Below are 23,646 nucleotides of genomic sequence, written 5' to 3'. Positions count from 1 at the left end.
ACAGTGACTCACAGAGGCCATCTCTGGTTCTGCTGGTTGCTGAATCTACTCACAGGAAGTCTTTTCCACTGAGATCTTAGAATGTGGACAGGCCCCCCCCTCCCCTGCTGCCTCCCCAGCTCTCTCATACCTCTCTTTTCGTGACAACATCCATCAATTTAAAAAAAAAAAAAGTTAATTGTGAGCTTTGTGGTCCTGGGATACAGGACCAATAACCACAATCCCCTTAAGTCTGTGTACCTTCCTTCAGTACTACTACTGCAAAAGACAACTGATTCCTCACACCTTCCAAACCTCTCTCATCTCTGACCCAAATAAACCCAGACTCCTTGGAATGGCATTCAAGGCCACCAGAGGCATCACAGCCTTTTCTCCTAGGTCCCAGACTGCACTTGGAAAAACAGATGACTAAAACCCTTTTGCCTCAGACCACCTTTGCTGACTGAGAAAGGACCTCATCATGATCAAGATCCTTCCTTTTAGCTTGGTGTATGGTGGTACATGCAACTACTCTAGCGTTTGAGAGGAAAAGGCTGGAAGATACCCAAGTTCAAGGCTAGTCAAGTCTCCAGGTCTACATAGAGTTAAAAAAAGGTTCCAGACAAAACAGAGCCTGTCCTTTTTTTTTTTTTTTTTTTAAGGAGGGAAGCTGGGAGATAGCTCTGTGGATAAGATGCTTGCCTTACAAGCATAAGGCCCTGACTTTGATCCTCAGAATACTTTTATTTTTAGGCTAACATGCTGGCACACTTGTAATCTTAGCACTGGGGAGGCAGAGACAGGCAGATCCTGGGACTCACTAGCCAGTCAGCCTAGCCTACTTAGCAAGCTCTAGGCCAGGGAGGCCTGGATCCCTCTCTCCATTTATCCCAGGTAATATAACCACCCAGTCATTTCGTCCAGTCAAATGGCCAAACTCTTGACTCACTTGTTCCTACAGAGTAATTGCCTGACCACCTTTGCCACTCCTCAAGCTGTGCTCACTAGCTTTTCGGGCCTCCCAAGATCTGCTAAATCAAAACTCTTGGAGTAGGTGGATGTGGTGGCACATGCCTTTACTCCAAGCACTGGGGGGAGGGGTGGCGGAGGGGAGGGCAGGCATGGGCAGGCAGATCTCTGTTAGTTTGCAGCCAGTGTGGTCTGCATATTGAGTTCCGGGCTAACCAGGGCTGCATAGTGAGACCCTGACTCTAAAAAACAAACACCTTGGAGCAGGCTCAGAGATCTGTTTTGATAAGCTCCTCCGTTATCCTGATAGGTGGAAAGACTGCCTCTTTGGTCCTCTTCACCTACTCTGAGCTGCTGAAGTAGCTTCTCCAAATGCCCTTGCAAGTCTAGCTTTCCTTTCTTGGAATCCACTATTTGAGCTTCCAGATAATCTATGACTTCTTCCTGTCCCTCTCCTTCCCAGGACTCAAAGACGCACGCCTTTTCCATACGTCTTTGCCTTGCACTGTGAGCAAGATACTGCAAACAACTTATGATCCCTCACCGCTGAGCCAGGGCTGGGACAATTCCTTCCCATTTTAACCTTAGCAGTAATCTTATGAAGTGTTATGTATGATTGTTAACTCTTTTGTGATTGTTGGTTTGCTTTGTTTTCACTGTGTACCTCTGGCTAGCCTGGAATTTGCTATATAGACCAGGCTGGCCTCAAACTCACAGGGATTTACTTCTGCCTCCCTGGTGCTGGGATTAAAGGTGCTTTGCCACTACACCCTGCTCCAGTTATCCCATTTTAGAGATGAGAAAACTAAGGCTCAAACAGCTTAGGCAACAGGCTCAGATGATATAGATGATAAGTAACAGGACTGACTCCAGATTGTTAAACTAGCAGGTCTTATCACTGTTAGCAACTCGAAGGCAAAGCTTCCTTCCTTTTTCTTACTCCTCCTTTTTTTCTTATAAAGGACAACATTTAATTGGGCTGGCTTACAGGTAGAGGTTCAGTCCATCATCATCAAGGTGGGAGCAGGGCAGCATCTAGGCAGGCATGGTACAGGCAGAGCTGAGAATTCTACATCTTCATCTGAAGGCTGCTAGTGGAAGACTCTCACTCTTCCTTTTTTTCCCCTCTACCTCAACCCCCTTTGCTTCTCCTTCTTATTCCCATGCATAGCATAGGAAAAAAAAAATTGACCAAGTCTGTGGGTCCTTGACATGTTCCAAGGTTCTCAGACCCAGAGACATGGAAGTGGGCTAGTGACTGCTATAGCCTCGTGGTGGATAGGGCAAGAAGTAACTTCTCTCAAGTTCAGGACTCCGTTGGGGGATGATGAAAATGTCCTATTCTATCATGAGGTTTGTGTAACTATGTAAACACACTAAAAACTGGGACTGGACAGAAAGCTCAGTGGTTAAGTGCTTGCTGTTCTTTTCGAGGACTGGAGTTTGCTTCCCCAAACTCATGGCAGAAGGTTCCCAAACACAGGCAACTTCAACTCCAGGTTATCCAGTGCCTCTGGATTCTGAGGGCCCCTGCACTCATGTACATACCTACGTGCAGACACACAGACACACACACACACACACACACACAGACACACACACACACACACACACACACACAATTAAAAATAAAAATACAAATAAATCATCTTGAGACAGTGTCTCTCTATTTATCCCTGGCTGTCTTTGAACTTGCCACATAGACCACAATGGCCTTGAACTCATAGAGACTGGCCTGAGGGCTGGGATTAAAGACATGCACCACCAGCAAAAACAAATCTAAAAAAACAAAAAAACAAAAAACTTAACTGTACATTTTAAACAAGTAAATTTTATGCCATTTTATTCTCAAAGACGCTTTTAAAAAATTCTTCAGACAGTAGGACCTGGACTGGGAGAATGCTGCCATCTAAGGATTTCAGGGCCCATACTCCTTCATCTTATAAGTTCCCAGGGTAGCTAGCTCCCTGGAGCTTGAATTCCTACCTGTCATACGCAGAGTGACACTTGTTCATTTGGCTGGCAGCTGTCCTTACATTTCCCTAGAAATGTCTCTGTGGTGCTACATGTGGAAGCTTCGTCCTTGGATAGCTTAGACTCTGACCTTTCCCATTTGTGGATTCCCAGTTCTGAGATGCCTTCTTCTCCAACCCATCCAGTAATCCCCTAAACAGCCAATCCATGCCTCCTGCTAGTGGGACAATACTGGAAAAGTACAGGGACCAGAGGAACTAACAGTTCTGTCTAAGATATCCCTTACTATTCTCAACCCCTGAAAGATCTTGAAATGAAATAGGCAGATCCCTTCCTGTCCCAACCCTGAAACCTTGAGACAAGTGGACAGAGAACACTCACCCATCTGAGAGATGTTTAATGTATCCTGGGTTTAAGGTACAAAGCACAAGGCAGGGGCTAACCTCAGGAAAACCACCTACTAGTCAGCTGTCCCCAAACACTGCAGCCGGACATCCCAGCCCCCATGGTAATGGTGCAGTGACTCTGGGATACTTGGTTCCTTCTCCCTTTGGGAAAATTCTGAGGAAAATTCCTACTCTAAAAATCTCAGATCCAAGCCTCAGAAAGTTCCAGACTTAGACCTAGTACGGTAGACTGGCTATGAAGAAGCTCTGAACTAAAGCTTGCCTAGGTCCTAGGAAAAAAAAAAGAGTCACCATTACATCAGTAACTGGAAGCAAAGGGAAAAGGTTAAAGCAAGATGTGGGGACACTCCCACTCTCATGTAGCTGACTCAACAAGTTAGGGGACCGAAGATTGAGGCCTGCCCTCTATCCTAGCCCAGTCCCTCTGAGGACCAGACCCCTCATAAAGCTTCATTGCCTGTGCACTGATCCTGACCTGGGCTGGCAAGGGGGTGGAGGTCAGGGAAGACCAGTGTCCACTGAAGAATGATGCTTTGTGGGGAGGAACAGCTGCCAACAGTAAGTCCAGGAAGATGCCCTAGGGAAGGGACATTGGGTTGTGGGCCTATCCCCTAGAACTCTGGACTGGATCCTGAGCTGTTTTTTGAAATGAAAAGTGGGAGTGGTTAAGGGTAGGGAGAGAAGAAGGGTCCCCATGAGGACCAGCCCAGGAAACCCTTCTGACCAGTCCCAAGGAGGCCACTGCCACTTCAGTCCAGCCCCCCCTAGTCCCATACCAGGCTGGGTAGGCACCTCTGCCCATGTTGAGGAACACTCCCCATAGGGACTCCACATCCTGCTCCTCCCCGAGGCCCTGGGCTACAGCCTGCCTCCTCTGTTGAACTGGATGCACCAGTGGGAGTTGGCAGGGCCTGGACTAAGATGAGTGTGGTCCTTGTGGCCCATGAGGGGTTGCAGCTCCTGCTGCTGCGGGATGTCGGCGCTGCTCTCACTGCGAGAACGGCCAGCTTTGGCCAGGCTTGGGGGGAAAGCAAAGCTAGAGCGAGGGTCAGAAGACAGGTCAAGAGGAACCTGGGGCTCTTCAGGGACGAGTGGGTGGGGAGGTAAGCGGGTTAAAGTCGGGGGCTGGGTACAGGGAGGGGATGCCAGGCTCTCCAGGGATGAGATGCTCTGGTTCCAGCCTGTCTGCATGTCCACAGGCACGATCTTGGTTGTTTCTGAAGACACATACACAGCCAGGTCTCCCTGCCCACTCTTCCAGGGTAGCTCTTTCTCCGCGCAGGTCGGGGATGGGGGGATGATGCGTGGGCTCGGACACACCTCGAGGCTTCCTGGGAGCACAGAGAGAGTACACATGAGTTTATTGTCAATGCAGGGGAATCCTCAAATGCACCAAGTTATACTCATCTGTGCCAAACTCAATAAATGTCTCCCTGGAAGGAAGCATTGGACTGCTTTAGTTTGTCTTGTGTCCTAGCACGAGCAGAGAGCTGTGCACAGAACAGGTGTCCACAGGTACATTCTGAACAAATGGTAATTAACTACAGCTTAGGAAAACCAAACAAGAAGGATGCCTTGTCTCTGATCACCCTCAGCAGCCCCAGCAGCATCAGCTCAGAGACTGGATCCTACTAAGCCTCATTCTGACCAACCAGTAAGACGCCCTACTGAGCTATGATGACAACTGTGACAAGTCCAGGTGGGGCTAGAGAGGTGGCTCAGAGGTTAAGCACTCCCTGTTCTTGCAGAAGACTCAGTTCCATTCCCAGAGCCACATCAGGCAGCTTACAACTAATGGCCTGTAACTTTAGCTCCAGGGTATTCCCTTCCCTCTTCTGGCCTCTGACAGCATCCACAAATACATCAAATACATGGAATATACAGACCCGCTCACATACACTCACAAAAATAAAATAAATCGGGCTGGAGAGATGGCTCAGCGGTTAAGAGCACCCGACTACTCTTCTAGAGGTCCTGAGTTCAATTCCCAGCAACCATATGGTGGCTCACAACCATCTATAAAGAGATCTGATGCCCTCTTCTGGTATATCTGAAGACAGCTACAGTGTACTTATATATAATAAATGAATAAATCTTTAAAAAAATAAAATAAATCTTTAAAACCTCTCCAGATGGGGACTGGAGAGATGGCTCAGTGGTTAAGAGTACTGACTGCTCATTTAGAGGTCCTGAGTTCAATTTCCAGCAACCACATGATGGTTCAAAACCATCTATAAGGAGATCTAGTGCCCTCTTCTGGCTTGCAAGTGTACACCCAAGTAGAATGGTGTATACATAATAAATTAATTAAAAAAGAAAAGACTCTGAACTTCACTAAAGTTCCCTTTGGAGCAAACTTTCTATATCACCACCTTCTTTTGTTTTGTTTTTTTCAGATAGGGTTTCCCTGGTAGCCCTTGCCGTCCTAGAACTCTCTCTGTAGACCAGGCTGGCCTTGAACTTAGAGATCCACCTGTCTCTGTCTCCCAAGCACTGAAATGAGTGGTGTACACCACCACCGCCTGGCACCACCCCCTCTTAACCACTTTGTAATAGGTTAGAAGGGACTTATTAACCCAGTGTAATGTGTGGTCTAAGCTAGATCTTTACTTGTACAAAACTGGATGTGGTAGGACATCCTGTATTCCCAGGACTTGGAAGCAGTGTCAGGAGGATGGTGAGTTTGAGGCCAGCTAAGGAACGCAAAGCAAGCCTGGGTTACATGATAAGACCTTATCTCAAAATAAATAAACAAAAATTAAAACCAAGGAAATCTGACTCTGGGGCTGGAGAGATGGCTCAGTGGTTAAGAGCACTGGCTGCTCTTCCAGAGGTCCTGAGTTCAATTCCCAGCAACCACATGGTGGCTCACAACCATCTGTAATGAGATCTGATGCCCTCTTCTGGTGTGTCTGAAGACAGCGACAGTGTACTTATATAGAATAAATAAATCTTTAAAAAAAAAAAAAAGGAAATCTGACTCCTATCTGTGTCTTATGAGAAAGATTTTTATATGTGGTTATGATACTGTGGTTGTGTCTTTAAGGCTCTGACAGGTGATGACTGAAGCTGGGACATAGGCAGATGGGAGTTCATTTCACCATTGTGTCATTTCATGTTTTGAAATTTTCTGTAATAAATTTCTCTAATGTCCTCTGAGCATTTGTGCTGACTACCCTTGAAACCTAACTTTAGGAGGGAGATCTCCATACGCAGAAACATGAATACTGCTTTTTATTCCACTTCCATTGACTCAGGTTTCTCCCAATGTCGAGTGCCAACCTCCTCACTCAGAGCTCTACATGGGCAGATGTGCTAAGCCTGGGTCACAAGACCTGGGTCACTTATTTCTAGGTCTGCTTATCACTTTGTGTTTCTTGGGCTGTGCTCTTTGAACTACATGACTAGGTGGGTCAAGCTCAAATCCTGTTTGTATCATGTGATTCTGTGTATCATGTGGCTTTGTGAGCTCAGTTTCCCCATCTTGGATACTGTACAGTTTGAGGCAGACCACTGTACAAGATTTCTAGTAGACTCAAACTGCTTAGTAAATGCTGGCAGTTAGTAAACTAGCAAACTGGCCTCCTAAGGCAGAAGCCAGAACAGGCAGAGGAAACAGCCAGCTACACAAGGAAAAGTGACTACAAGGAAGTCATCACCTGAGACTTTGCCTTCTTGGAGAACCTCACTGGTGGCTCGAGCCACGAAGATGATCCCTTCATCATCTTCTTTCTCTGTCTCTGAACTCTCACTTTCTTCCTCCTCCTCAGACTCCACAGTTAGGATCACAGCAGCTGGACAAAGGTGAAAGCTGAGTCAGGGTAGCCAAGCCAGTGGCTGCTTCTTGATACCAGACAACCTCAAGTCTGCTCCTGCCCTTCCCGCCCCCTCTAAAGCACATATTAGCAAAAGCACCTGTATCTTCCTTCAGCCATTTTGGGCAGTGGCCTAGAGTGTTGGACATGAGGGGGTGGGGGTGAGATTCCATGCCCCAAGGAATCAATCCAAAGATGCTAAATCCTCAGAGGAAGCCATGAGGGTCACACCTCCTAGCTCTTTCTGTTGTTGTCAGCACAGATCAACTTCCAGTGCCCTCAAGGCTAGAAGGTCCATTAACATGCAGCTCACAAGGAACTAGGTTTTGGTGACAAGCTAGAGAGCTATGCCTTTGGTTCCACCTGTCCTTGAAGACCCAGGCCACTCTACCCATCCATCTCTATGACCTTTTCCAAGTCCTTAATAGTCCATAGTCCAAATCATCAATTCTGCCATGCATGTTTTAAAGATGTGAACTATTCCAACACTTAAGTGTGGCCATCTGGTCCCTGAGGAGAGGAACCCAGCTCTCTAAGTGTTCCCAGAGGAGATCCTCCAGGATCTGGGTGACAGGCCTGTTCCTTCCCTTTCCCACCTCCCTTCCATCCCTGTAGCTCCCTGCTTGCCTGTGTCCTGAAAGCCCAGGTCTCGAGGAGGCTTCCCATTTGTAGCTTCGGGATTAGCCACACCATCCTTCTGAGGACCAGAAAGCAGACCTAAGACTATGACCTTGGTCTTACCACCCCTTTCCCAAACCCCATTAAATGGCAATCAACTGAACAAACCTTCCTAAGCTAGAAGTGGGGCTTGTGGGGGGAAGGAAGGGCTGTTTATCACAAGGGTCCACCACTCCAGTATTCCCTGTCAGTCAGGCAGCAACAGTGGAGCCTAGAGTGACCTTGCCAAGAACTCTGTTGTTTTCCTCTCTGTTTCATCCCTGGAAGCAAATGGCCCCACAGCCAATAGGCTGCCCTCCCTCTGAAGCCTAGAGAGGGCTGAAAGGAAACCTGAGCTGCTGTAGCCACCAACCCCTGACGGTGACTAAACAGAGCATCTCCTGGAGCTGAGTTCAGGGTGTGAGAACTCAGAATTACTTGTTAGCACCCTGTAGCCCTAAAAGAGGTGTCTCAGAGAAAAGACACACCTTCTTATGGCCGGTCTTGCGGGGTCGAGGTTTGCTCTTGGTGAAACAGATGTTATGTTTGGTGGACTTAAAAGACTCGAGCCGTCTCTTCATGTTCTGCTGGAAGACCTCCTTGTCCTGTCGCTCCTGGGCGTCCTCTGAGATGAAGTGGCGGCTGCAGCTAGCTTTGTACTGGCAATGACAGCCCGACCTTGCCATGAGGCTGGGTGCCTTAGCCTCCCACAGAAACCCCAGGCCACAACCCCAACATGTTCCTCACGGGTCCTGCCAGACCAGCTTCTCCAGTTCACCATGGATAAAATAAAATGAAAATATACAAAAGAATTATAGCCAGAGACTCTGTATTCAGTTCACTAAGGAAAACTTCCCTTTCTCTGAGAAGTCCCTTGCTGCTTTTTCCTCTGCTCTCTCTAATCTGAGGTGATAAGAGGCAGGGAACCCTGAACTTTGTTCCCTGGGGCTACTATAAAACCACACAGCCACATCCTTCGTATTTATCTATCGCTGAGTCCCAATCCCCAGGTGACTACAGAGGATCCTCTTTTTTTTTTTTTTTTTTTTTTTTCAGAGCTGGGGACCGAACCCAGGGCCTTTCGGTTGCTAGGCAAGCGCTCTACCACTGAGCCAAATCCCCAACCCTACAGAGGATCCTCTTGCCAGCTAATTTCCTTCTAACTGTTTCTACAACTACCACAGCACTAGGCCTATGCTTTGGACTTTCCGAAGTATCTGCCCTGAACCTAGATCCTCTTGGTCCCAGCAACTGCTTATTTAATATAGAGCTAATCCTTTATGTGCTTCTTTTGACTCTTTCTCAGAAAGACCAAGACATCCACACACTCACCCAGCCTACCTATTTCTTCCTTTTCAGTGGGAAGAAATCAGCAAAGTATTGCCTAGAGCATTCCTGGTCACTCTATTTTGCCTCACATTCTATTTGGTTCATTTCTTATTCCTCCTCCTTTCTGTCTCTCTGACCTACTTCTGAGAGCCCTTTCAAATCTCCCATCCACCTTTCTCCTTTACCTTTGTACCTGGAAATGCCACCCCACCTCTGGGGCAGAGCGGCCCTGGCTCAGCTTTGCTCAGCTCCTGCAATCCCTCAGTGCTGAGCTCCCTCTCGTCCTCCTACATCTTTGCTTTTCTTACTAAGGAAGCCCAACGCTGCCCTTGTTTTTAAAGTCCTTTCACTTATACTACCAGCTTCCTTCTTTTGAGGCCAACATCTTGTAAATTGATTTGGATATTTTCCTGTCTAGTACTTCCTTAAATACCAAAAAGGCTATTCAAGTTCTCTAAGTCCAAACTTCCTCCCTGGTCACCAGTCCAGAAGCCTCAGATACTCTGAAACCTATCTGGGCAGCTAGCCCTTCTTCTACCCAAGGCTTTTCCTTCTCCAAGGGTTCCCTTCTCTCCTTTGCTAGCTCCCTGTCCCTTTCTTCCGTGTATATTTTTCTGTATTGTTCTTGGCCCTGCTCTCTTTTCTTTAAACACTCTCCCCAGGGATCTTATGAGTTCTCTCCACTTCAGCTAACCCGGTGACATGGTGTGAGGTTTCAAAACACCAGGCAGCAGACTAGCTGCATCAGAACCATCAGGGGGCTTATTAAAAACACAGATTCTTAGTTCCACTCCATTACAGGATCTAAATCTCTAGGAGGTAGAGCCAAAAACATTCCATCAAGCTTTTCAAATGTGGAGACCTCTTCTAGATCTTTCTCTCCAGCCCTCTTTCTCTTAAACTATATCTTAATTAACTATACACTATCTCTAATGCTGTTTCTGGAAAGAATGTAAGGAATTAGGGGCTGTGTCATGGTGCAACTAAAGGGATTCAGGACTAGTTGAATAACCATACCCCAAAAATGCTCCATCCATGTCAGTCTGGAGGGAAGTCTTTAGTAGCATGCCACGGGGCTCTGTCCTCAGTTCTATCCTGTTCAATATTTATGATGATTTAGATGAATGTAAAGTTAACAGGCTTAGCAAATGTTCAGATGATATGAATCTGAGCAAGAGACATTTAGTGGTAGACATGGGATCCAAATGATGGAATGAGGGTGAAATTAAATAAGATGACATTTGACAATAAGCACAAACTTACTTTAGCTCTCTTTAAACCATGCAAAAACTGAATCCAGCCCATCCGTCAGACAAACACACACACAGACATACACAGACACACATACACACATACACACAGAGACACAGGCACACACACAGAGAGACACAGAGACACACACAGACACACACACACACATACACACACAGAGACACAGGCACACACACACAGAGACACAGGCACATACACACAGATACACACATACAGACACACAGAGGCGCACACACAGACATACACACGCACACAGATATACACACATACACACACAAGAGACACACACACACAGGCACACACACAGAGAGACACAGGCACATACACACAGATACACACATACAGACACACAGAGGCGCACACACAGACATACACACGCACACAGATATACACACATACACACACAAGAGACACACACACACAGGCACACAGGCAAACACACATGCACAGACATACAGATACAGACATACACAGGCTCACAGATATATACACAGACACACACAGGCACACAGACACACATAGACAAACACACACAGACACACAGAGGCACACATACACAGACAGGCACACAGACACACACAAACACACACACACACACCCCTCTATGTACTCTCACTGATGTAACACAATAAGAAGGGCACAGCATTCCTGAAAGCCCTTGAAGCTGATCAGGCTCCAGACTTAATGATCAGAAGATATAAGAAATGGAGTAATATTCTAACCAACACTAGGCTGGTCAGCAAGATCTAGAAAAATGGTAAATCCTCCCATATAAAGTATTTAGTTTCTTCAACAAATAGCAAGGGGAAAAAGAAAAACTTATAGCTTTTCTCAATGGAGGACATATTTCCCAGACATCAAGTAGATCTTGAGCTCTATAAAACAGTCAGGAGGGGGCTGGAGAGATGGCTCAGTGGTTAAGAGCACCGACTGCTCTTCCTGAGGTCCTGAGTTCAAATCCCAGCAACCACATGGTGGCTCACAACCATCTGTAATAAGATCTGATGCCCTCTTCTGGTGTGTCTGAAGGCAGCTACAGTGTACTCATACAATAAAATAAAATCTTAAAAAATAAATTTAAAACAGTCAGGAAAAAACATTTATTGAATAGCAACTGAGCGTTTGATATAAAGAATTATTATCAGGATAATATTGAAATGTAAATAAAGAAAATATCCAATAAGAGAAAAGAAAATAAAATTATTATGTTATAATAATATTACTACAATTTAATTTGACTTGATTTTTGCAGTGCTGGGAAATCAAACTCAGGGCCTCATAGGTGCTGGGCAAATGTTTTACTACTGTCTGATCCCCTCAGTCTGACCTTAGCTAGCTTAGGTGGTGTTTTCATACTTGGACCCCAAGTTGAAGCCAGTCCTAGGGCAGCTAGCAAGATGACCTCAAAGAAGCCAAAATTTAAAAATAACAGAAAGAAAGAGTTCTTGCCATATACTGAGATATTTATAGATGATATCATATGATGTCTGGAGTCTGCTGGAAGATAGTGTGGGCAGGGTATGATAGGTCATAGAGCACAAAAATGTAATCATGAGCAGATAGTTATTAGAGTTGGGTAACAGATAAATGCGTTGTTTCATTCTCTCTGCTAAAACTTTGCACAAGAAAAACATTAAAAGGAAAAGAAAACTTGGAATGAGGTGGGTTTAACAACCACTGTCTGAGGAATCCATGAGGGTCTGGCAGAATATGAGGATCATTTGAAGCCCTAAATTGGTGAGTCAAATCAGGGACCCTGGCCAGAGGAACAGCCAAGTCTCGAATAGGAAAGTAAGGGAGCCCCTATCATTTGCCCTAGACAATCATTTAGTAGCTCCTCCACAGGCTGGGAGAGGGGGCTTCTCATGGGCAAACAGCAGAGGCAGAAGAAGCTGTTAGAGTGAGGGCCTGTGAGTAAAGCCACCTGGAAACTTTGTTCTGCAGAACTGGAGATTAAAGGGAGGTGCTCTCAAATCGAGCCAGTTGTATCTCAGTGTTCTATGTAGTTCTGCCATGAATAACAGTCATACTCATACTTCAAAAGGCCCGGGATAAGGACCTGCTGCCCCCTTGTGTTATAGAAGATCCTCTCCTGGATAGGATGGGCCTTTTGTATCCAGACTCAAAGCCCCAAAGCTCCCTGATTTGCACAGGACTAATCCATCTCTTGTTAAGACTGGTTCCTTCTCAGGTCCCTACTTCCACCTCTGACCTACATCCTCGAAGCTCCTTGTCCTCTATCTCTTCCTCTCCTGTCGGGACAACATCTATGTGTGCACCTCTCCTTCCTAAAACCCAGCTTCAAATCCCAAGTGTTTCCTTCTAGAGTCCCAGCCTGTTCAGCCCTCAATTCATGCCTTGTGATTCTGATAGACACCCTGTAGCACTTCCTCCAGCTCAGCAACCACCACCCAGCCAAGGATGAAACCCACAGCCTTCATCTGGGCATTCGCAACTGGACACAAGCTGAGAGCCAACGCCTGTTGAGTCCATGATCACGACTTCTACTGTCCACTCCCCACCACACTTAGAACTATTACACCCTGCCAGCTCTCACCCTGCGCCGTGGCTTGTAGAGGCCTCCGCAGAGCAGATGATGCATCACAGCATCCTCTCGGTCTCGGCCACTGCGTACTGTGTCAATCACCTGCAGATCCAGACACGCTCCACTGCCGCTCTCCCTCCTGCGGGAGGCAGGGATATGTGTGCTGGAGAGTGGGCAGAACGGGTGAGGGGAGGGGCAGAGGCAGGGTGTTGGTGGATCCTTCCCAGAGGGATCTCGGAGAAGGAAGAGCTCCAGGAAGGGGAAGGGCGCCTTGTGAACTCACAACAGGTTGGTGACAGAAGTCTCTGCCACAGAGTTTCTGCTAGGCATAGAGGGTAGAGTGAGTCCCGCGGAGGACAAGACGTGGCCTCCCTGTAAGAGTCAAGGGTCGGATGAGGAGTGGCCAGGCAGAGTAGGTAGACAGGTAATAGAAAGAATAGCAAGCATTAACAATTGTTTTGAACACTACTTTGTTTTGAGCCAGAGCCAGGGATTACCCAGGTTCTCGAATGCTATGCAAGTGATGAGCCATTGAGCTGCGCCCCACTGCATTGTTGTGTTCTTTGTTATAGCAGATACTGAAACACTTCACACACTGAATTCTAAAGATCTGACCTAGGTAGGTAGTCCTTTCCTTATCGTTACTTTCCTCTCGAAGAGGAAATGGAAGCCCAGATGATATAAGTAACTTATCCAATCATTGGCCTACCCACAGTAATAGATGAACTGTGTCTGTCAGGGTCCAGCTGTTTCCCACCTTCTGTCCCACCCTGCCAGACTCTGGCAATACTGGCTTGTCACTCCTGCAGCTGTGACTTCACCCTGGAGCCATCTGGGAACTCCAACTCCCAGCCCCTCGCTAACAAGTCTGTCTGCCTGTTACTCCTTACTGCCCTACTCTGCTGACCATCTGTCTGGCAACCACTGGCCTACCTGGAAACTGCTGGCCCACCTGGTCCACAAAGCTGATGGCGTCTCGGATGTTGAGCCTGTAGTACACATCCCAGATCTGGTCTCGGATACGATAGGCTGACCGCCGCATCAAGAGCTGGCTCAGGTACTTCTTGTCAAACTGCTCCCACCTACAGAGGATGCCAGGCCCAGCCCTGAGTATTATCCTCAAGGTGTAGCTGGCTACCCCTTCCCCTAGACAGGGCAGGGACAGTGCCAGCACTGGCCTGGCTTTCTTGGTATGAGTCTCAGCCAAGGAGAATTCCAAGGCTAGTCCCTGTGCTTATAGCCTTTACAGTTTCAAGAGAGAGTCTGTCATTAGTTAAAGTTATTTAAAATAACTGTAAAAATTATCACCATGACAAAAAAAAACTATCAAGATAATTATAACCGGATTTGTCCTTGTCAGGGAGGCCAGAGGTCTCTAAGGAATCAATGCCTGTGGTTAGATCTGAAGGATAATCCAAAGCTAAGAGGAAGGTGAGGCAAGGTTCTGGTAGACAGAACACATACAGTGGTCTCAGTAGCCAGGCTTGGACTGCATGGTGGGCTGAGGCTCTAAATAGGGTCTGTGTAGTTATCAGCCAGACCACTGAGTGGCTAGCCGGACACCCTGGGGAGCTCTATCTTATCCTGAGAACACTGGGGTACCACTGAAGGGCTTCAGGCAGAGGTCACACAGCCTGTCCCTGGCTGTGCCCCTTCTCAGAAGGGTGGCATATCTCCCATGCTGCCCTGGCTGATAGGGCTACTGTTGCTGAAGGAGCCTCGGGGCAGCTCCCTCACCTGTCCCTCCAGTAGTGGTAGCCATGGTGCCCCACAACGTCCTCCACTGCAGCCAGAATGTGGTCAAAAGTCTAGAATGGGGGTGCGTAGGGGGACTGGATCAGGACTCTGCCGACGTAGGAGGAGGGAGAAAGGGACAGGTGGAGGGATGGGGCTCTGGTACCCACGTGCTCGTGTAGCTCCTGGTTCAAGGTGGGTTTGTGGTAATCACTCCTCTTCACCCTCAGCCACTTGACCAGTGGCTTGATGGTCAAACCCTACGGACAGGCAAGAGGTGAGCCCTGTCCTATTCAGTTCCCTGCTGCTTTTCTCCCGAAAATATTGGGCCTCAGTTTTGCCTCAACCCATCACACTCAAGGCCTGGGAAGTCAGGTCCCTCCCTCCCCTAGTGGCAATGAAAGGCCCTGCTGAACCTCTCCCCACCTAGCCTCTTGGGTGCTCCCACCTGCACGATGACTGTGAAGAAGACCACCACAATAGTGGTGGCCACAAAGTAGTCCTTGGCAGGGACCTTGGTCCTGTCCAGTAGGATGACGAGAGCAAAGGCCACAGCCCCCCGAAGGCCCCCATAGGACATCACCACCTGGTCAATCTTGTCCAGAGGGACCAGCCGGAACTGATTCAGCACCCACGTCTGCAGGACTACGCCTACAGCAGGAGGGAGGCCAGCAGGAACAAGGGGTTGGGAGTAGAGGACACTGGGTGTGTGATACCAAGTATCTGGGCTAAGGTCTGGCAGGGGTCGGGAGCATTGAGGGGAGGCGTGGGAATTAACATGGATATGAACTTGGACTGAGGGATGGGTAGAGAAGGGCAAGAGGGGAAAGAAAGGGGACAAGGGAGCAGAGGGTGTCAGCAATACCGAGGGCTCGGAAGAACAGGATGAAGAAGAGGGTGCCCAGCACCAGCCCAGAGTCCCAGGCCCATTTGGAAGAGTCCACGGCTGAGATGCCAAGGAGCATGAAGATGACCGTTTCTGCGGAGCTGGCAAGCGTTTTCATTGTGTATTTCACAGCTGTGCGTGACTTATGGGAGATGTTGGCCTCCACATACTTCTTACATCCCAGGCCACACATGGTCACCCTGGAGGAGGGACAAAAGTGCAGATGAGGGAGGGTCCCAAAAGCTCAGTCCCTCTCGGGTTTGGGTAAACAGCCAGTGGGGGTGCCGCCCATCATGGGGTATCAGATTCCCTGAGCCAAAGCTCAGGGATGCATGAAGTTTACTAGTTAGCGGTAGTCCTGGAATAAATATGGATCTCCATTGGTGCCTCTGACTAACAAACCCTCTGGGGGCGCTATACCTATACCTATCAATGGCTTCAGGCCTTGAAGCATGCTGGCAGCTTAGCCTGCACTTCAGCTAGAGGAAGTGTGAACTTTTGGGTACTCAGTTCTAGGTGCTAGAGCACAACCTGAGGCTTTCCCTCGTCTGAGGAGAGAGTATGAGGTATCCACTACCACAAGGGCTCCATGAGGACTACAGGTTCTTTAAGACCTTGCATTTGGCTATATAAAGTGTGACTTTCCCTTTCCCAGTGGCCTGCCCATGACAGCCCCAGGACTCACGCAAGAATGGCAGACAATGAGGCCATTTCGGCAGTGAGGTAGGCTGCATAGGCGAGGAGGAAGACCAGCAACGGCTCGATGATGCGGACCCGCTTGGTGAAGCGTGTGGTCAGGGCCAGGAGGAAGGCAAAGACTAAGCCCACGGCTGCCCCGCCCAGACTGACCACAAACAGGGAGGCTGGGGGAGGAGTGGGTTGTCAGCATGACCCCTGGCCCAGACCCTCCCCAAGCTGGGCTGACAAGTCTGTTGTCTAGTAAGAAATAGAGAAGGGCACCCACCACACTCCCTGGGGCTCAGGATCCCAGACCAGAATCCCAAGGCAAGCTCCTCCCAGACCCCATTTCTCCATCAAGGAGAATAAGGAATGAGACATTGGCTGGTGGGTCGCAACAATCCAGAAAAGGCAGACATTGAATGTTGGCCATGTTGGGGGAAATACTGACCGACTCCCTTTAGGTAGTCAGTGGCCTGCACGTTGGCAGAGCCCATCTCCACAAAGGAGTTGCAGACCTTGTACAGCACCTGAGTGACAAGAGGAGAGGCAGGAAGTAGGAGGAGACCACAGAGGTGGAAGTGGGCGGGAACAGAAGAAAGCTCAGATCCTATTTCCTCCCCAGGGGGCTGGGAAGAAAGGTCTAAGCCTGGTCAGATAGCCCCTCGGCAGCCTAGGGCCAGGGGTCGGCAGTCCACCGTACATTCTCACCACAGTTACTGCATCATTAAGCAGGGACTCGCCGAAGACGATGATAAAGAGGGTCTCATTGACGTGCACCTCCTCAAAGACAGCCAACACAGCCACAGGGTCCACCGCTGAGATGAGGCTTCCAAAGAGCAAGAAGTCCAGCAGGCCAGCCTGTACCCTAGGAGCTACCAGGGAGAGACAGAAGATAGGGCTGGTGGATGAAAATGACTCTGCCTCTGACAACACTTCCTGTGACAAGCCCACAAGCTTTCCTACTGGGAAGAGAGAAACCCAAAGGGAATCTGGAAAGGTGGGGAGACCGGCCTTTGTTTTACAGGCTTGAGCTGCACATGCGCCTAAGACCTGGCTTTGCAATCACCAGCTGTTGTGATATGAGCTCTTGTTGATGTGACAGGACCCTTTTATTTGCCTAACTCACAAGATGGCTGCAAAACCATTCAGGTGGTGCTGGTAATAAAACGGCAGTAACGGTAAAAGTAAAAGGAGTTGACAGCAGGTAGAATTGGCTGCTGACTGGCTTTATGATCCAGGATAACAGGAAATGGGTTCTCCCACACCTGTGGTTCTCAGCCAGTGGCTGGATGTGGTATGTACAGTTCATAGCCAGAAATGAAGGCCTGATCACAGTAGGAAAAGGACCAAAGGTGGGACTCGAGTATGTCACATAATCCCGTGAGCCTCAGTTTTCCCATATGCAAAATGGAGGTGACATCAGTCTCAAAAAATTCTTTATTTAGTTCGTGCCTAACACATAGTAAGACACCAGTGCCATTATTATTTAGAATTATTACTCTGCTTAGAATCTGAGGTCCTCCTTTCCCCTCCTGCCCCAAATAGCTCACTTTTTATTAAGAACATGAGACTGGAGCTTCCAGCTGGGAATTGCAAGCTTTTCCTTTTCTCCTTCAGAAGAAGTCTGAATTTTCAACATCAGGACTGAATGGATTTCTTATGTCAGGAAACAAAGAAGAGGTTGGGAGAGGCCTTAAATGCAGGGCCTCAATAAAATGGAGGCTAAGCAACGGCCCTGGTTCCAAAGGAACACAAGGGGCTTTACTTTCTCTTCCATTCAATGAGGTAGATTCAACCTCGCCAGAGGAATTAAAGAAGACACAATAAGAAAGAATGCCCAGTATAGTGGTTAGCATTTCGTGGATGTAAAATCTGTTATTTATTAGAAATAAAGACTGGAAACCACCTGGCATAGCTAGAGCAGACCTAGAACTGTAAATCCTTGCAGGGCTGGCAAATGGTAGTGCTGTGACAGAGGGCAAGAGTTGACAGTGCTAGCGCAGGCTCCTGAGCTTAGCAGCCCACACACAGCTGGGAGCCAGGCCCCTGCTCAGCTGTCATGCTGCAGAAGCACAGATCCAACTGGCAGGGACCCAAATTAGTTCTGAAGCCTATCTGGAGGACCACCACACCCTCCAGGTGAGTCGGACCTGCAACCACGCTTTCCGGGAATGGGACACAGGCGTCTGACCTACAGAGCTGGAGATGCCCGGAGTTAGGGGATGGGGCTAGCAAGACTTTTTTTTTTTTTTTTTTTGAAAAACAGCCTAGGCCCCAGGGTTACTCACCCACAAGTCCAGCCTGCTGCAGGCCCCAAAGGGCAACACCTGTTGTGAAGGCGTTCCACAGCGTGCCCACCACGGCATAGGTGAGAATGGCACCCAAGTTGTCAAAAAACAGCCGGCTCGGCATGAAATAGCCAGAGTCTAGCACGATGGGAGGGAGCAGGAAAAGGAAGAAGGTCCCCGGCTCCAGCTGGTACTCAGCCTTCTTGGCCACAGCTAAGACAATGCCCCCTAACGCCAGGCCCAGCAAAATCAGCAGGCAGCTCTCAGGGACCAGAGACGTCACCTTCCGAGACAGGTGGAACACTGGAATGCAAGAAGGGAATAGGTAAGAAGCCATGGGACAGCTTCCCACAGCCTGACCTGTAATATTTTGTCTTACCAGTTTACCCAAAGTTAGAATCCCTGACCCTAGGACCAAAGGAAGAACTATGGAATCTCCAACCCCGAGGTTGCAAATGGCTGCAAATGGCTGCAAATGGCTGCAAGGCTGTTCTTGCCTTCCCTACCCCATCTTCTGCACTGCCATTCTCAGGGACTGACCTCATCTTTCTCTAACTCCTTTATCCATACCAACCATCTGAAGTTAAGCAAATGCTAAACAGTCTCTCTATATCGTGTATAAGATTGCTAGCGAAAAAAGAAATCAGGGCCTCTGATGGGTTTGAAGACTATTTCCTCATTCTTTGATTCTCAATGTTCTCATCTGCAAAATGGGAATGAAAACAGTAATGATCAAATAGGATGGTTGTGAAGATTAAATAAAACAACCTGCTTATATATAATATATAAAATAACCTGTTTTATATAATAAAACAACTTAGACCTGGGCCTGGTAGGGTAGACCTATGATCAATTTATCAAGCCTCTCTCAAAGTAAAGTCGAGATATAACCGAGTTGTAGGAACATTCAATGGCAAAGCATATCCTACCATTCATGAGGTTCTAGAATCAAGCTCCAGGAACTGGGGGTGAGTCAGAAAAATCACGTACACTGGTACCCACTTGTCGTCCTAGAACTTGGAAGGCTGAGATAAGAGGATTGCTGTGAGTTCAAGGTAAACACTGTGTAGGATTTTTTTTTTTTTAAGCTTTATTTATTATAGTGTTCTGCCTGCATATATGCCTACAGGCCAGAAGAGGGCACCAGATCTCATTACAGATGGTTGTGAGCCATCATGTGGTTGCTGGAAATTGAACTCAGGACCTCAGTGCTCTTAACCACTAAGCTATCTCTCCAGCCCCGTTGGATGTTTTTTATTTAAAGATTCATTTATTTTTATTTTATGTAATGAGTATTTGCTTGCTTGTATGTAAGTGTATCATGTATATGCCTAGTGTCTGAGGAGGCCAGAAGAGGGTGTCAGATTCCCTAGAATGGCTGTCACAAGCAGTTGTCAGCTATGTGTGTACTGGGAACTAGAGTCCTCTGAAAGAGCAGCCAAAACTTTTTTTTTTTTTTAAGCTAAGCCATTTTTCCAGCTCCTCACCTTGGTTTATTTAGAGTTCAAGGCTAGCCTGGGCTATGTAGCAAGACTTGTTCTCAGCTCCCCCTAACTCCCAAAAGGAAGCACTTAGCACATTGATTTATAGTAAACACTCAATAAATGTTTGCTATTAATATAACACGACATAAACTAATATATGCGCATAGCTCTTTTTAGAAGAACTGTAGGCCTCTCAACCTAATGTACATACTTCATTATATGGCTCAGTTTTTTTTTTTTTTTCTTTTTTTCTGGAGCTGGGGACCGAACCCAGGGCAGCGCTCTACCACTGAGCTAAATCCCTAACCCCAATATATGGCTCAGTTTTAAAAGCTTTGTGTAGCTGGATACAGTGGCACATAAAGCCAGCACTCAGGAAGCAAGCAGAGAGAGGCAGGCAGAGATCCCTATAAGTATGAGTTCCAGGCTAGCCAGGGCTACATAGTACTCTGTGGAAAAAAAGAAAGAACAAAAGAAAGAAAGAAAGAAAGAAAGAAAGGAAGAAAGAAAGGAAGAAAGGAAAAGAAAGACAGACAGAAAGAAAGAGAGACAGACAGAGCAAGTGAGCTTTATATAGAACAGTCAGATCTCAAAGTCCTCTGACCTTATCACTTTCTTATGATGTGATCTCAGGAAATTAATTAATTAATATATAATGTTTATTTGTGTACCACATGAATACAGGAGCCTACAGAGACCAGAAGCAGGAATCAGATCTTCTGGAGACTGAGTCATAGTCTGTTGTAAGCTGCCACTTGGGTGCTAGAAACCAAACCTGGGTCCTCTTAACCACTGACCCACGTCTCCACACCATCAGGCAAACTCTTATGTTCTACCTAAACTTCAGTTTCTCTTTTTTGGTGTAAGAAAAACATCCATCACAAAGGGCAAATATAAAGTATATGAAATATGTAAGTGTGCCTAGTGTAGTGTTAGACACACAGTAGGCTCTCTACAAGTATTAATTAAATTTGACTCTGGAGAAAAGTAAGATTTCTGCCTCTAGGAGAAGAGGAGGATGTAAGAAAAGGAATTCTAACATTATTGCTTCTCCTAACTTTGTCCTACCATGTCCCTCTTGCATGTCCCTCAGAGGAAGGGTCCTTATTAACCTGAGCCTATGCCAAAGTAAGGCCCTTTGGAAATTGCACCCAAAGGCTCTACATCTATCTAGCACACAGTGAACTCTGCATCTATATGTATTGGATGAAAGGAAATGTGTGGAATGAAGGGGCATTCAAGCTATGAAACTGGAAGGTTTTTTTTTTAAATTTTTTTATTACCTCCCTCCCCAGAATTCCTTCTTCCTCTATACGAAGTATTATCCAAACCAGAAAAAGCACTATTTATCTATGATGTTGGTGCTATAAACCTTAAGACAAGAACTCTTCTACAATCCATGGGTTTCTGGAGCTGCTTTCTCCACTGCTGTCACTGCTGCTGGGCCTCTAAGGTGAGCTCAGACACAAGTCCTCCTCCCTCCAGCCCCATCCCTGGTTTCCTTCTCCCCTTACCATGTACCATCCCCAGCCCTGCAAACCCAAGACCTATGAAAAAGTCAGTTCTCTGGCAGAACCAAGTCCCCTGAAGATACTTAGAGCTCCATTATCCATTATTAATTGTGGGCTGTCAAGGTGGGGTCTCCATTCCCCATCAATATCCCAGAGGAGGAGGAGGAGGCGGCAAACTCGAGGCTGTGGGATTCCTACATGAAGGTTTCACTGGGGAGACTGGAGTACAAGGTGTGCCAGCGTAGACGGAGTGTGAGTAGCAACGCTCAGCTATAATTAGTCACCCCCACAGCAGAGCTTGAACAACAGAGAGAAAGAAGGAGGGTCTCCATTGGGGAGGAGGGACCACTGGCTGCCAGAAAGCAGGGAGTGGCAAGGAAAAGCATCTCTGATGGGGGAAATGTGTGAAGCCGAAGCACAGCCTCCAATGTGAGGGCAGAAAGAGAGCGAACGTATGAGAGCACACAGGGTAGCCAGCACACAGTCAAGACCCAATAAATGCAAGTTTCTTAAACATCGAAAAGAGAAATGTGAACTGGAGGGTGAGGTTGCAACCGGGTGATAGAAGGTGGCGACAGCTTTAAGTGGAGTAGAGAGATATGCCACAGGAGAAGTGGCAGTTTAGTTATCTCAGGAGATATTAAATCTCAGACTCTTGGCCGTCTCTCTCGGGCAAGAAAATTTCTCAGAACCAGAATGCCCGAGTTTCCAGGAGAATTTTATCCCTTCAGTGTCCCCCTTCAGTGTCCTCATTGCTGACAGGTTTCTGAGAAGCTGGACGTCTGGAGGAGAGGCCTGACATTTATTGAGGAGAGCTAACTGAAAGGGGAAGGGGAAACTGGGGGAAAGAGTCTAAAGATGGAACTGAAGAGAGTGGCGACAGGCAGTCCTTTAGGAAGGCAAATCCTCTACCAACCTAGAAGGGAGACCCATAAGAGAGCAGGAAATGGGAGAGAACCCAGATTTGTGGAATGGGAGCCTGAGTCCCCGCACAATGCAAGACGCAGGACTGGATCTAGAAACATAGGGGGCTTGGGGGCGGGTCCTCTACGGGCCGCTGGCCTGGCGTGCGGGCGCGCCAACACACACACACACTCACCGATTTTGGCCAAGCTGGCCACCAGGATCCACAGGGCCACCAGGTAGGGCGCCTCCACCTCGTGCCACTGCCAGCGGAAGAGCGCCAAGCCTGGAGGCTCACCTAACGGCCCCGGCTCCTGGGTGGGTTCTTCTGTGGCCCCCACTCCAGCTAGGGGCAACCCGGGCAGAAGAAGCAGTGCGACGCGCAGCATCTTGCTGTCCTCCGGGCACTGCACGGCCGCCGGCCCCGCGTTGCTGCCGCCGCCGCCGCCGCCGCTGCTGCCGCCTACCCAGCGCCCCCGCGTCACAGGCACGTGGGGCTCACTCCCCCCAATCCGAGCTCCGATATCCCCAGGCCAGGTCCGGACCCCGAGACCCTGCCCAGGATTCTAGCAGTTGGGATCCCCTCCTCCTTCTCTTCTAGGTTAGCCTCATCTCCGGAAATTCCCCAGCATAGCCCTCCTGCCCTTCGAGTCTTGAAACCCACTCTTTCGAGTATGCTCTCCTAAACCGCCTCTCCTCGGGATTCAGAAAGGTGACCAGCCACCGCGTCCTGGAGCAGCAAGGACTAGGGTCTCAGAAAGCCGATACAAGCGTGGCTACTGCAGAACACCGCCCGGCAGCCGGCCGCCCGCCCCAAGTGCTCAGTGCTGCGGGTCCCGGCTTCACGCTGAGAAAACCGCAGGGGGCGGTGCGCTGCTGCCTTCTAATACGTTCTCCAAAACCTGGGACCCCCTACCGGCCCACTCCCAGACCACAGCTGCGCACGCGCACTAGGCACACCCAGAAAGCCTTAATGGACAACGGTGCCCTCAACGTACCCAAGAAACCTCAAGGCCGGGACCGACCTATCTCTTTCCAGGCTGATAAGGAGGCGATTCCTCTTCTCTCCAGAGCCCAGAGGCACCGCCTTCCCTTTCCTTCAAACTACAGGGAACTGTTCGCCTATTCCATGGATCTGAGATGATCTTATGGAATTCCCTTTAAAGTAGGAACAACTTGGGGCATTTGACTCATTTCGTCCCAAACCGAAGA

The 23,646-nt window shown here is 48.2% G+C and overlaps 1 protein-coding gene across 8 annotated transcripts; it reads right to left on the bottom strand.

The window, feature by feature from the left end:
- Positions 1–2,763: 2,763 nt before the first annotated feature.
- Positions 2,764–23,624, bottom strand: Slc9a5 (solute carrier family 9 member A5). 8 transcript variants are annotated; one of them, XM_039097458.2, is made up of 17 exons: positions 22,631–22,767; positions 19,466–19,561; positions 18,537–18,839; positions 16,957–17,120; positions 16,697–16,775; positions 16,253–16,430; positions 15,547–15,767; positions 15,130–15,332; positions 14,852–14,941; positions 14,685–14,755; positions 13,900–14,029; positions 13,231–13,319; positions 12,960–13,086; positions 8,290–8,460; positions 7,772–7,841; positions 6,989–7,123; positions 2,764–4,660 (listed from the first exon to the last, which is right to left on the bottom strand). In XM_039097458.2, the coding sequence occupies exons 2-17, from the start codon at positions 19,470–19,472 to the stop codon at positions 4,188–4,190; spliced, it is 2,511 nt and encodes an 836-aa protein (XP_038953386.1). In that variant the 5' UTR covers positions 19,473–19,561; positions 22,631–22,767; the 3' UTR covers positions 2,764–4,187.
- Positions 23,625–23,646: the final 22 nt, after the last annotated feature.

Source organism: Rattus norvegicus, chromosome 19, assembly GCF_036323735.1.
Source record: "Rattus norvegicus strain BN/NHsdMcwi chromosome 19, GRCr8, whole genome shotgun sequence".
In the NCBI taxonomy this organism is placed as follows: domain Eukaryota; kingdom Metazoa; phylum Chordata; class Mammalia; order Rodentia; family Muridae; genus Rattus; species Rattus norvegicus.
Note: the sequence above shows the minus strand (reverse complement) of the source record. Positions and strands in the feature narration are given on the sequence as shown.